General features: G+C 41.7%; 2 protein-coding genes across 5 annotated transcripts in view; one reads left to right on the forward strand and one right to left on the reverse strand.

The window, feature by feature from the left end:
• Positions 1-14,864, forward strand: part of aopep (aminopeptidase O (putative)) — a 74,000-nt gene that overhangs the window by 49,895 nt on the left and 9,241 nt on the right. For all 3 annotated transcript variants that reach the window (XM_083553647.1, XM_083553649.1, XM_083553648.1), the window contains exon 14: positions 12,542-12,658. In XM_083553647.1, coding sequence (XP_083409773.1) covers positions 12,542-12,658 — 117 coding nt within the window. The remainder of the gene's footprint in view (positions 1-12,541; positions 12,659-14,864) is intronic.
• Positions 1-14,864, reverse strand: part of fancc (FA complementation group C) — a gene marked incomplete at its 5' end in the record, with an annotated part of 63,739 nt that overhangs the window by 1,704 nt on the left and 47,171 nt on the right. Inside the window, one exon of one of the 2 annotated variants that reach the window (XR_014535578.1) lies at positions 13,643-14,218. The exons of the other annotated variant lie outside the window; for it this stretch is intronic. Of the gene's footprint in view, positions 1-13,642; positions 14,219-14,864 lie in introns of those variants that run through there. 2 annotated transcript variants of the gene reach the window in all.

Genomic DNA, 14,864 nt, shown 5'->3' on the forward strand with positions numbered 1-14,864 from the left:
ACTCAGCCATCGTTTCTTTCGCTGCTAAGCACAACTTGAAAACATCTGTCAGATGGAGAGAGCGAGGGCTGTGTTTTTCGGTAATGAGCGAAGGAGACGGCGACTCCCACAGACGACTCTGATGCTAATAAACTTGCTCCGTGCTCTCCTCCACCTCCTCCACACCTCCCGCTCCATCTCGGAGGGTCTGTGGGGATAAACTTGTAAAGCCAACAGCATTGATGGCAATCGCTTTAATGTAAGCGCCTGGTACCACTGGGACGGAAAGAGCGAAGGATTATTGAGGAAAACACATGAATCTAATAACTGCGACTTTTCAGAAGGCTTTTTTTCCCCTGTCGTTTAGGGGATGGATCAGTTTGAGCTGAGGTAGTTTCCTGTCAAGGGGGAAAATTGCGATTGCTATTTTTCAGTAAATGCAAAAAAAAGTGTCTGCTACACGTGATTGTTCTGTTTTAACTTGCCATGAGAGCTCTTTTTAATTAAGGACTAGGGGAACTACATACAGCGACAAGCGTTCAGTAAATGTGAATGTAAAATTATAATTATGTATAATTAAATAATTTGGTTACATTTGTTTTGTAACTTATTTTCACAGCTGAAATATGAACATGCTCTGAAATAGTGGATAGCGCCACATGCTGCTAGCACAAAGCCTGGCTGATGACATAAAGCCCAAAGTTTAACTGCTTCTTTTGACGATTGCTGCATTTGTACTCTTGTTAGTGAATGAGGATTTTTTTTTCAGAGGGAGTCTGTATAAATAAAAAAATAGTAATAAAATATGCAAACTAAGATATGTTTAAAAGAAAGTCCTGGGGTAAGATTACAAACAGAAAAAAGGCAAAAATAACAGGAATGAATACTGTATGTGGCAGCTCAAATAGAGTTCAAATCCCAAACAACAAAAAGGAAAACACAATACACAATGTTAAAATCTCAGCACAGGCAATTGCTATAAGAGTACAAATTAAGCTTCAGCTAAAAATGTATTGAAATGCGGCAGAATATCCAAGCTGCCAGTGTTGGGCCCCTGAGAAAGGCCCTAACCCCTTAACTGCTCATTTGTAAAAAAAAAAAAAAAAAAAAAAAATGTTATAGTTTTCTGGATGAGGGAATCTGCTAAATGGCATAAATGTTTACATCATTCATCACCATAAGTGAAATTCATCACCAAATTATAAATGATCACAGTGTAATAGATTTTCTGTCCTTACACACTGCTGATAGAAACTGTGCTCCTCAGAAATGTACATATTGTGTATTAACACAACATTAACATTTATTGCAAAACAGGCTATAAATATTTGTATATTTTTCAGTCCTGCCCCTGAAGCTTCTCTGGGGGTGAAATGGAGTATGGACAGGTTTGTTTTGCATAGAAAGAATATGTTTGTTGGACTGCATGGTCTTTGCCTCTCAGCTTCTGTAGCTTCGTGACAGAATGAGGCACAAGTAAATCTGATTCATGACTTAATGATTCACCTTTAAGTCTAGCTACCTCATGATCACCACCATATACAGCTTGCAGCTTTGTAGCTTTTTATACTATCGTTAGGTCATTTTCTGTTGGAGACTGTGATGTTATTAAATTCAGAAATATCGGACCCATTGCAGGCTTTATCAATTTTGAAAAAAAACAACACGCCTTACAATAACACCTTATTGACTGAACTGTTTAGAATAGCAGCGTAGAAATTCACAGCTCAATTGTACTACATAAAAATAGCAATGGAAAAAATCAGCTTTTATCAGATTTGGTTAGGCAGCACTATATTTGGGTCTAAAATGCACAGGGATCCGAGAACGCGTGCGCTTTACTGGTCCAGGCGGAAATAGCCGGAACGCTCAATCAGTGGATTCCGGGGTAGATAGATAAGTGGGATCAGGAGTCTCTGTACACATAAAGGCGTAGAGCAAAAAAAAAAAAAAAAACTGCATAAAGTAACTGTGTGCACATGTACAAAGCAGGATCCAATTTCAGCTTAGTCAAATTTCATTTTAAGCTACTCAAAGGTTGTCCGGTTTGTCATTGTGGGGAATATTTCGAAGATATCGATGTAGAACCATAGAAGATAGTGGGTTGAATAAAACTGTAACATTGCACCACACTGCACCACACACAGAACACATCCCATGACCATGAGAGATACGCCAGTGATGATTCTGATTAAGAAATAAAAACTGACGGTGGGATTTGCATACACTTGCTTTACCCTTAGACATGTACGAAACTTTGTGAATAAGGGTCGGTAAGTGCATGAAACACATATGGTGAGACAGAATGATGATGAAGATGAAAGAGAGCAGATTTAGACAGCCCTTTTTAATCTCTTTATCTCTCTTACCTTCCTCCTACTTGTCGCTTCTTCTTTCTAGCTGTAACCTCAGACTGACACTAGCAGAGGCACAGGAAAAAGAAAGTAGATGAACTTTATCATAATGGCTTTGGATTTAACTGTATCATCCTGAACTTATTGAAGTACACTTAAGAAAAATCCTGTTCGTTCATCTTTTGGTGTGTGTGTGTGTGTGTGTGTGTGTGTGTGTGTGTGTGTGTGTGTGTGTGGCATGTGGCAGTCGAAAAGGTTAAAGAAGAGCGCTACCAGGTGAAGCGTGATTTACAGTTTGTGTTTGTTCGAGGGCTTTCACTGAGACGCTCTGCCATGCGGCTCAGCGAGTGTGTGTGGACGAGTCTTTGTGCATTGCCTGTATGGCTTCTCAAAACTCCTTAGAAAAGAACTGCTTGTTCTCTCATATAGTAAGAAAACTATTTGGCGCTGTATGATTTAATGATCCTCTCAGCTTCCCAGACTGGAGAAATCTCCAGAGAGTCGTGGAGATTTACAGGTATTAAAGCTTGACAATAACCGGAAACGTTCTACAGAATCTGACCGGGACGTGCCCCATGTTCCATGTGTCTATTACGTGGGAGTCAGAAAGAGTGAAAGTCTTGCTTCACTGTGCCTGTGTTTGTTCACATTTCACACTTTTACCTTTGTTCTCGGTGTTGTTTTGGGCTGGAGGTTCAGCCAAGCGTGGCGGCAGGAGGGGGAGGAAGATATTTGGGCCGAGTCCAACCTGCATGCCTCTGTCAGACCTGAGTCTAATCCGGGTTCAGGAGTAAGGTTAAAGAAACGGCAGTCCATCTGCAACGCGTCTTCAAAGCACTGCAGCTCATTTTCCTAACACGTCATGCTTAGGGTGCAGTGAGGTGACGGCCAGGCGGACCCGAGCAGGCTTTTAGCAGAGACTGATACTATCTCTGAGGCCTGTTCGAGGGGCTGCATTTGGACGTGTTTATTTAGACTGTGCCCCTATCTTGCCAATGTTCCCTGACTTGAGCTTGAGGAAATTCAAGCGACCTTTTTTTTCCATGCTGGTTTATGAAAAACCCGTCTAAGATAAGGAGCGTGAATTACAAGTGACAGTCCGTGTATTCTGCGATAATCTCTCGGTCTCAGCGCAGTACATGGTGGTAGGCATTTATTTCTCTCTGATGCTAATGAATTAATAATCCATCTTATTCCTGAAGATGAACTGGCTTGATTTAAATGCAGTTCGAAATATACGACAGCCTGAATTTGACCTGTGTGAGAGTGGCCAGGGGCCCATTGGGTTGGCGTGTAAAAGCAGGAGAGCATATTGAAAACTTGAAAAGCCATCTGTAAATAACTCGGTTGATGACATCCAGAGCTGCGGATCTGAAATTCTTTTGCCCCAGACCCTGATGTGTGTGTGTGTGTGTGTGTGTGTGTGTGTGTGTGTGCCGGTTCCGTTCTGCTCTGCTCTGTTTCGGATTATTCGCCTCTCCTTGTGTGTAGCCTCTTAGTACGTATGCATGTCACAGTCTTTTTGATGCTCTTTTAAGCAGGCGTTATCAAAGCTTCTTTCAACAGATGTCCCTTGCAGGATATATATCTGTTCCTTTGATGTCCTCGGTACGTGCATCCGTCCCCTTCACGTTCACCGGTCCATCATAATTTGTGAGACACGCTCACGCGTCTGGGCTGTTTTTATGTGTAGCCTGAGCACCTGCAACCCAACTTTCCTGCTTTGAACATCCTTCACTTAAGCTCTCAAAGCTCATCTTCTCTCTGTTTGTGTTTATCAGCCGCTTTGGAGATATCGAAGCACAAATGGGCCTTTTGTGCCGCGAAAACTGGCCTTTATGTGCTGTTGTCATTGTGCATTAAGAGCAACATTTCTCACCCTCTCTCTCGCGCTTACTTTGCCCCCTCGGAGGATAAAAGATGTCTTTGAGAGCCGCACTCCCGGGTGCAGCCCATGGCGAGGTGTTGATTGACAGAAATTAATTAAACTTCCTTAGCTTGTCGTGTGGGTGTGGGTGGTGCGATCCAGTTCAACGCCGTCATTCTGTTATTTGCATGTGGTCAGCCTGATTCAGGATAAACACCAGAGCTCCAAAATGATTTATGCGATTACATTAATGATATCGTGGAGCTTGTGCCTGTTATTGCAGGCGACCTCAAATCTGCCGTCTGACATGATTCAAGGTCAATGTAGTGTTGGTGTTCAAACAACTGGAGGTAGACTTTACAGATCTGTTGGGTGTATAATCTGGTGCTTATATATCTATGCTGTTTTGTTGTCTCAGCTGCAGGACATTTCACAGACAGGCCTCATGATTGCTCTGCTTTTAGCTCTACAGGCTGAGGCTTTCAGACAGGATACAGGATCTGGAAGGCTCTGGAAGCTTAATCTGCGGTTGGGACAAATCATAGATTCCATTTATGAAAATTGGAGGTCTGTTCCTGGTTTGAGGCAGTGTCTGTTAATGGAGTTACTGTAATTGTGATCGGGGCAGAAAAAAAGTATGGTGTGGCCTACAACACAGATGTGTTCACATTTGACTATATGCAATCACCAGTAAATCTTTATTAGATACATTGATTGATATTGCGAAGAGGTTCTATGTGGGTGTAGCTTGTTTAGATGTAGACTGGCATTCAGCTTGATTGCGGGGTTATGAAGAAAGGCCATGTAATTAACTTGTGGAAATTCAGGTCTGATTAATGTACACAGCCAGCAACAGTGTAAACTAATCAGGCATAGCTTTAATGACTATTTAGGTTTTATGCTCACTGTGCTCTTAAAGTGGTAATTGGGCACATGAAATTACAAACAACAAATATTCTGCATAAGGTGGGTGCCGAGTCTGGGCCAACGCCCGAGCTACGCTTTCTAAAACAGACTTCGAGAAAAAGGATTTGGAAGGTAGTTTGGCCAAAGTTATTTTCTAAAATGAAACTGAATGCCCACTGGATGCATTCCATTTTATAGGAACTCTGGTTAAAGTATCAAAAAGTCCTATAATGGCCACTCATTTTTCAGTAATTGTTCCAGTTCTTTAGAATAATTCTCAGATGATGCAAAAAAAAAATATCGTCTTTATTTCTGTCATAGTCTGCCTCTCTTTAACCTAGTGCTTGCTCCTTACTCTTCACTCCGCCACTATTGTTTACTGGAGAGCCAGAATCATTATACTGTCCTCAAATACCACAAACCCTCTCGGAAGTTCCTTTTAGCCTGTTGTTAGAACCGCTTCTGATCAAGCATTAACGTTCATGACCGAATGCTCACATAATGCTGGCTCATGCTATATCATGTTGTATTTAGATGTTAGTAGAAGCTTTTGGTTCTCTCGTGGGATCAGAAAGAATGAGAGTTTTAAACCCTTAATGGTCCACCTCCATTAGGCTTTATTTCTTTCTACTGAAGAACACAGTCTTGTTCCTTCTCCACACACACGGACTAATGTTTTTAAATCAGACGGAGCTGTTTCACTAAGTGACGTCCCATCGACGTGCTGTCTGGTGCGGCCGACCTGATTATGGACCAGTATTATCCGGCCCTCCCTCTTGCCTTTCAGAACAAACCTGCAGGCTGCAAACAGCAGTGGCCGAACAAGGCAGATAGGGCACATTCAGGGTCAATGGGTGTAAAGAATCAACATCTCTTAACTGTACAGGAACAGTCTGTGACTCTTTCCATCAATTTTTCCAAATCTTTCTGAGGCATTTTTATTTGTATTATTTTTTTTTACCTTAAGTACACAAAACAGCAAGAACAGATCAAATCTGTACAGGGTTAAATGAAAGCTAGGCTTTTTTATTTATTTATTTTTTTAATTCAAGACCGTTAGGGATCTTTAGAACATGATGATGATGATGTAAAGGGCAATCCCACCCACATGTGATCTATAATTCAGTGATGTCCCACATGCCCATGTGGTGCACAGGGAAACTACCGTATTGGTAAGACTTGGCTAAAACAGAAAGGAAAGCTCCACCTGCAATAGTGAATTCATTCCTGTTTGATGTCACGCAGTAGCTATATTGGGTTGCTACCCCATAACTCAACAGAGGATTTCTTTAGGAGTCGAATCGACTCATTCAAAGGTTTAGCCTTGAGGCCAGCTTATCTGTGGGAAAAAAATCCAACAAAGACAAAAAAAAAAAAAAGCGGGAGAGTGAGAAATTATTGTAACCCAATCCAGGGCTTTATGTGCAGGACTGCACGTGTTTTACGAGAGTGTGGTCAGACCAAATAAAACTCACTGGTGCGGGAGAATCCAGCACAGAAATCCCGCTATCCTGTTTAATAATGTCACTATGACTTTGTCTCTTTTACTAAAAGTGGAAATAGGAGACAAGGGGCATGCATTCTACACCCACGACCCTCTGCTGAGAGGAAGGTAGCTGAAAAGGAACGAAGGATGATCTTTTTTAAAAAGGTAAGGGCTCCGTTTCCAAGGTTGCGGGCAGAATCCGTTCATGTACAAAAGGCAACACTTTAAAAGCGGCCTGTGAGCTGTTCACGTTGGAGCGCCAGACGAGTTCCTCACATTGTACTGCCATTTAGTGGTGGTTTTACGATCAGAGCTTGGCGCCGTTTACTGTTTTCATCAATGTGTTTGTGTTCTTCACGTTCAGAACAGCTTAACACTACTTAACACTGCTTTCTGTGTCTTGTGTGATACCTTTTATTTATCCCTTCCCACTGATGAGTCGCCGGTTACGGGACCTCTAAATGTTCCTATCGGCTCTGATGTCGTTTATACAATGAGATGAGAAATGATCTGATGTCTTTTCCACGTGCATCCAATGCACGGTTGTTGATTTGATGTTAATTTGTGAACAAAGACAGGAAAGTCTTTGAGTTCCAGAAAAAGTCGACTTGCTGTTGGACAGATGATTTTACTCCTGCCTCTGCACTAGTCATAAATACAGGATGTAAGCTGAGCCAAAAGTCACACATCAAGTAGTCTAAATGTGGCTTAATTTAAACAGTGGAAAATTGTACAAACTGTGTTATCACTCCAGCTTTTCAGCTTTTCGTTGACAGCTATGTCATCAGTCTACTACAATGGCTCAGGACCACAGGTTGCATTTAATCGCATATCACTAGACACATAAACAATGATGAATTGTAATGAATTTGGTGCCACACAAATGAGGTTGTGTTTTCTTTTGAGTCTGGTTCCTCTCAAGGTTTCTTCCTCATTCCATCTCAGGGGTTTTATTTTCGTTGCCACGGTCACCAATGGCTTGTTTATTAGGGACAAACTTACAATTATAATTAACAAACTTATACATTCTTTAATAATCGCTTTGTAAAGCTCCGCACATGATTGAAACTGAACTATAAAACCTATCACTTTGAATATTATCAAATTGTTCGTGGCTGTTCCTGGGATGTCAAGACTCAACTAACGGGAGGTTGAATATAACTTGCTATTTTTGATTATAGCATTGATTCATGATAGCCATTATTACAGTGGTCCCCAACCCACCCAACCCCCAATACGACAATTGGTACCGGGCCGCACAGAAAGAATACATAACTTACATCATTTCAGTTTTATTTATTATCTGATTCTGAACGATGTTTTATTTGGAAAATTACCGGATTCTCTCCGCCACATCTGTCTATGACTCAATCTTGATGCATGTCATGATGCTTTGGTCACATGTCTTACCAACATCCACTACCTTCTTAAAGGGGCTGCTCCGGCAGCTAACACATAATACATTGCTGCTGAATTAAAACCCCCAAGCTAGCAAAATGAACAAAAAACAATACAGTGGATTCACTTCCATTATTATATTAAGAAATTACCCGTTTTTTTACCGGTCGTATTATTTTTGTTGTTTTTGTTGTTGTATTTAACCCGCCACACCATAAAGGCCGGTCTGTGAAAATATTGTCTGACATTAAACCGGTCTGTGGTGCAAAAAAGTTTGGGGACAACTGCATTATCAGATCATTGGTAAACCCAATCTAAACAATGGAATCAATCAAATGGTCTGTTACACCATTTGACAACTGGACATTGAATCCAATTTTTAAGTGGGATAAATGGAGTGGCACACTGCAGTCAAAACCTCTTAATGCCGAATTGACTTATACATATGAATTATGTATAAGTAACATCTGTCTTTGCCTTCCTTCATAATTTTTTGTTTCAATAGCCCCAACTTCCTTCATATAACCGATGCATTCTTGTTGCTGTGTGCTGAAAAACAAACTACAGCCCTGAACTCTGAGAACATTTATCCAAATCCCACAAATATTTAAAGGAATGATGTCCAACCCCAATATAGTCACATCCTGTCGGTTTCAAACAGCCATTCTGAGCTCCAGTGTGTAGACTGTCGCAACCTGAATAGTAAAATATAGCAGCATAGTGAAATGGAAAAGAAACGCACACATGCATTATTCTGTAGTGAGTGCGTAGACAAAAGGTGGAAAAGTACGAGTGCTGGCATCTTTGTTATTTTTTCCTGTTTTTGTAGAGCATGCCATTGATTTCCTGAGTTATTGCGCTCTCAGCTGTCACTCATTTCGACTAAACCTACGCCGGCATGTCAGGAAACTATTGTTCCAGATATATACTGCACGCCAAAGAATTCCCTAAGTTTTGCCGTTTTCAATCAGCCGCTCAAATACACTTCAGTCGATGAAGGATGACAGGAACTCCTCCATGCATTTACGATTTAAAATGGTCTGCATGAGAGAAGCCTCGCCTTCTCCACATCCATGTGACTTTCATGTATTTTTTTTATTTGGATGAAAAGGAGCGGCTTTCGACGAACAGAAGTTGTAGTTTGTGGTCTTTATCGTCACAGCAGACGTTCTGACTGACACAACATGACAGGATCTTTAAAGGCATTAGTGAAGAGCATCGAGGCAGTCTTTATCGCCGTGATGTTATAACTGAATCCCAGTGATGATACGCTTGTGGCATGTGGCTAAGTCGCCGTGGCAGGGTGTGGCTTGACGTGTTTGAGAGAGAGTGTGTCTGTGTGAGTTTGTGCGTCATTTTCTTTCACTTTCCACAAGCAGAAACATAAGCTTAGCACAGTGAGTCATATTGCCTGTGAGGATCGCACCCCCACCTTTCAGAGGGGCGTAATAAGACACAGGATGAATTGACAGCAGCTTCTCTCGCTCTGTTTTGTCTCCCTGTTTGCTGGCTGGAGAAAGTAATCAGCGCTCAGATTGATCGTCACGAGCCTTTTATCAAATATTGTGGCGTCTGAAAGAAGAGAGCGGCCATGCGAACGAGCTGAAAAGTCCATCATTTTTCATTAGGCCTCGCTGCATGTTTATTTGCATGCTGCTAACTTTTCCGTGACTTTAATGAACATGGTATGAGCGTGGCCTTTTCATGTGGCGAGGAATGAAAAAGTCAGCGGAAAAGCAAACATAGGCTTGGTCTTGAGCACATGCATGTGTGGAACAGTCGGTTTCAGTACCGTATGCAGCACGCTTACACATTTTGACCATCCTGGCTTGGTAAGGGTGTGTGTTTTTATGCGGTTTTGGTGATCAAGTCGTATTTTTGTAGCAAGTGTGTGCATTTGGACACAATTGGGTGTGTACTGTCAAGGAGCATTTATCTGTAATCTTTTCAAAGCCTGTGCTCAAATTTCACCTTTTTTTTTTTGAGTGTGTATGCGTGTGTGTTGTGGAGTGCACACACTCGGTTGCTGCTCTCGGGACCCCTCTTTGTCGCGTCACTTTATTGTCAGACCTTTTGTTAAGCTCATCCTCGAATCGCACACAATAGAATTTTAAAATCCCACACGCTATTAACACCCACAGCCGACTTTTATCCTTAAAAAACTAAACCCAAGGCTGCCAGAGACCTTTTGAAAGATCGCCAGTGAGTAGAAAAGCTCCCTGGATCTCAGTGCTACAGGCTGGTGATAGAAAACCGTGGCTTTTGTACTCGTTGATGGATTATGCTAGTGTATTTTTTTTTCTTCTGGATCTCTAATCATCTCTGCTGTCATTTCTCATCTCCCTGAACTGAAATTGAGATTCATCAACACTGGGCAGCAGTCTGGCTTGTTTGATCCTTAAGGTGGGAAGGGTTTTGTTGCCTTTCCCTAAGGCCAATTGAGTGTGGAGGAGGAATTCGCTCTCTATGCTCACTTCTTTTATGACTTTAAATTCTTCTCATCTTTCAAAGGCAGCAGATCCGATGGGCATGGGTGGCCCTGGGAATGCTGCCTAACGCTGGCAATAAGACATGGAGACTAAGAAGACATACTCAGCTATCAGCCCGAAAGTTAGATGCTTTCTTTCTTTTCTTTGTTTCCTGCAGCAAATTAAGTCTTCACAGGGATGAAAGGACCCTGTGACTCGATTTCTCAAAAGAAGTCTGCATTCTTAAGTCTCTCATGGTCAGGTTACTGTAATTTTAGTTTTATGTGACACATTGGGGGGCTTTTGTCCATGTGGCACTTTTTGTGAGTCCTGAAATAGCCTTTGTTACAGAAAAATAGTTCCAACTTTCAGTAATGCGGACAAATATAGCACATTTTTTACTTAGGCGGGGTGCAACCCAACATTTCCTAACCATTTTAGGGAAGGATTTCTTTGCAAAATTGTTTTCAGGAGGGTATGAGCAGGACGAGGTGTGTTTCAGATTGTTGAGACAAGAACTTTTGTTTGGATAATGCGTTTTACTGATGCGAGAATGTATCTCTCCTTGTCTAGGATGTAAAAAGAATCGGGATGAAGTCAGCCCAGCAGTTCTAGGTTAAAATAGTTAGGGTTCAAAACTAGTAATCAGTTTAACCTTAAAATGTTCAGCTGCATGCCAGAATTGTGCCTTGCTTTAGATAAAAAAAAAAGTCAATGTATAAAATGTGTAATGTAAAAATGTGTGTGTGTGTGTGTGTGTGTGTGTGTGTGTGAGAGAGAGAGAGAGAGAGAGAGAGAGAGCGAGAGAGAGAGAGAGAGAGAGAGAGAGAGAGAGAGAGAGAGAAAAAGAGAGAGAGAGAGAGCGCGTTGGGCTCGGCTGTGTAGAAAAAGGGAAGTGGCATGGTGAGGGAGGAGGCTGTGCATCAGTGCTGTTCAGATCCTGATGTGATAATGGGGTAATAATAGCAGGCCTGCCACCACCCATCTCCCACCACATCAGTCTCTCTCTCTCTCTCTCTCTCTCTCTCTCTGTCTCTCTCTCTCTCTCTCTCTCAGTCTGCATGTTCCTATTTATCCTGCCCTTGTTCTTTGTAAATTCTGTTTCCTCCATCACCTTCCACATCATTCAGCGTGCTTTATTCCTCTTTCCCTGTCTAATGCCCCTCACCTCATGTGGTCCTGCCCCTTGTGCTCGTAGTTTTTTTTCCCAGGTTCACTCAGACTCACTTCTCCTTTTAATCCTTACACAAAAAACTCACTTCTTCATGCATACGCATGCTATGAGGTTTGTAAGCAGAACTTTCGCATTCGTCATTATCGTTGGCATACTCATTCATTTCTGCATGTTGTTTTTTGTAAGCAATTTTTTCCCCATCCGTTTTTTACTCTCGGTGCAAGACAAAAGCACATGAGACAATTTCAGCCACAGATAAAATAAGACCTGCTCTCCCTACTTTCAATTAGGGCAATGCATGACACATTTAGCTTTGCTTTAAATGCTGCATCTCCTATTCATTAGAAATGATGGAAGCTTTGCGTTTCAAGAAGAGCCTACAAACACGACTTTTCCAGTTTCAAAGCCCTTGTTAATAAACATGCTTTTTTTCCCCGACCCAACTTGCTTTCATTTTACCGCGGCTCTGAACCAGTCATCCGACTTCCTGTCTCTTTCTCAAACACATCGCTTTCTAAATCTCTTCAAAGTGGAAAGGAACATCTCCTGGGTAACTTTTTTGCTAATGCCACGGATTAGGTTTTAATGCCATTTGGGGCTTATGACGGCTGAGTCATTTTTTTTGGTGTTGTTTTCATTAAAAGTCTATGATTACAGCAGTGTGGAGCTCATAAGGCCTGGAGGAAACTGAGTGAAATATTTGCATTTTTGCAGTAATTTTAGCCTGTGTTAGCATGGATTATTTTTTGTAGCTGTATTGTAGTTGTGTTTCGGGTCATAGTCAAACCAATTTGAGTCAAACACAATGCTCAGTTGGCGATTATGGCAATGTATTAACTGGTAATTAGATTTTGGTAAAATATTGCGTTAAAACAAAGTGACTTATTTGCTATTTATACTTTGTTTCAGTTGAATCTGTGGCAGTTGGTCCTGCTGTTAGAATTCCTGCTAGAAGAGAATGAGCTGAGTGCATCCTGTCTCAGCCTGCTGCAAACAACATACAAACTGCGGAACCAGGATGCTGAGGTAACACCCCCCCCCCCCCCCCCCCACACACACACACACACACAGACACACACACACAGACACACACACACACACACACCACAGGGCGACATCACATATGACCCACCAGCTTTCCTTTACACTTCCTATTCCATTAGCAGTTACCTGTTGTGAAGACTGGCACTATTGGATACAGTCAACAAGGAGGGATTTATATATATATATACACACACACGCACAAACCAACCAGGCATAACATTACATTATGAGCGGTGAAGTAAATAACACAAATTTTCTCGTCATGGCACCTGTTAATGAGTGTGTTTTACTCTATTAGGCAGCAAGTGAACATTTTGTCCTCAAAGTTGACGTGTTAGAAGCAGGAAAAATGGGCAAGCGTAAACATTTGAGTGCCTTTGACAAGAGCCAAATTGTGATGGCTAGACAGAAATCTGCAGCTCTTGTGGGCTGTTCCTAGTCTGCAGTGGTCAGTATCTATCAAGTGGTCCAGGGAAGGAAGAGTGGTGAACCGGTGACAGGGTCATGGGTGGCCAAGGCTCAATGATGCACATGAGGAGTGGAGGCCGGCCCGTGTGGATGAGCTACTGAAGCTCAAACTGCTAAAGCTGTTAATGTTTGACAAGTCAGGACTGTTTTGGCAGAAAAAGAGGGACCAACACAATCTCAGGCAGGTGGTTATAATGCTATAATGTTTTAGACTTGACCTGCATCATGAATTCCAAAACAGAATATACAAATGAACAAAATCTATTAGTATTGATAAATAACTCAATTAGTCCCAAATAATTCAGTGTCTTATTAACTTGTGATGATAACCTGTGCTCTGGATTATTAAAGATTTGCACTCTAGTGTGTATGAAAGTATGTACATGTCTGAGCCTAAAACTACTAATGTTTGGAGTATGTTGATTATATAAATCTTTATAATGGGGGGTCAAATAAATTTTACAGTTAAAGGGTCCTTGGCTCCAAAAGTACAAAAGCAAAAAAAAAATATTATTCCACAAATTGTTTTTTTTATGGTCAAAAATGACCTTTATTTTTATGACTTTTTATCTCGAGCCTGGTGTGTGTTATATGCTACAAGAAATCGACTGCTACATGCACTACATCATCGCACGAAACACACACTGAGCAAGCGAAGGCGCCACCTTAATCACATTCATTTCATTTAATCCCATTACTCCTCTGCCTCACCTGGAGCGTAACCCGGCATAATGAGGCATTCGAGGCCAAGCAGCTACACAACATACAGCCTGAGCTCACGGCCTGAAAGCTGGCCTGCCTTCAACTCGACTGAAAGCAAAAGTCCATCTTACACCGTCTAAAATATTTCCACCTGCTGTTTCTAAACAGCTCCTGATAGTGCTGCTTACACGCTCACAGTGCCACCTTTATGTTCTCAAATAACGGAGAAAACAATGCCTTACCTTTTTTTTTGGATCACTATTTAAAGTAAGGCCCTATACTCTCCCTAGTCTCTGCTCACTTTCACATTCAGTCTCTTGCTTTCCGGACCGAGAAACGCTCCAGTTTCCCCCCGCACTCTCCTCGCTGGCCCTGTGTAAATCATTTGAAAGATAGCATCACTATATAAATACAAAACCGCTCCATTTTTGTCAAAACAAAAGCAACAAAACCAGCAACTGACTTCAGCACATTTCACCAATGCATCATAAGAAGAACATTTCCATTTCAGGCAATAAGAATCTCCACCAGCGACTGTATCTTGTGCACTCGTGCCAGAATGATTGTCTTTGTGGTTAATCAGACCATACTGAAAATTTGAGAAAAATCGAACCTATTCTAATGTAATAAGAGAAGCCAAAATGTTTTAGATTTTTTTAAACCACAATCATTCGGAACTGACTGTAGCTGCACCCGAACTTTTCTAGTATTTAATCTGCGATTCGGTTACACTTTCCTGCAGCCAGTTAGGCCACTCTGTGATTTTGCTCCATTCAGCGAAGGCCAACTTCTATGCGGGAGCGAAATCTGGCAGATCAGCAGTAAGCCACCAGCTCGGTTCTTTTGTATTGGAGTACTTTTAGAAGGCTAACAGATGGAAAGTGATAGGAGGTGGTAAGCACAGTGAGTCCCAGACTACCACGGCTCGCTTCAGCCTGGAGCCCATCGGCAGATTTTCAGCCGAACCTTCCAGGAAAAACAAAAGGCTCTCTAAAAATAAATTGGGTTATTACTACTA

The sequence above is a fragment of the Silurus aristotelis genome (assembly GCF_946808225.1).
Source record: "Silurus aristotelis genome assembly, chromosome: 11".
Lineage (NCBI taxonomy): Eukaryota > Metazoa > Chordata > Actinopteri > Siluriformes > Siluridae > Silurus > Silurus aristotelis.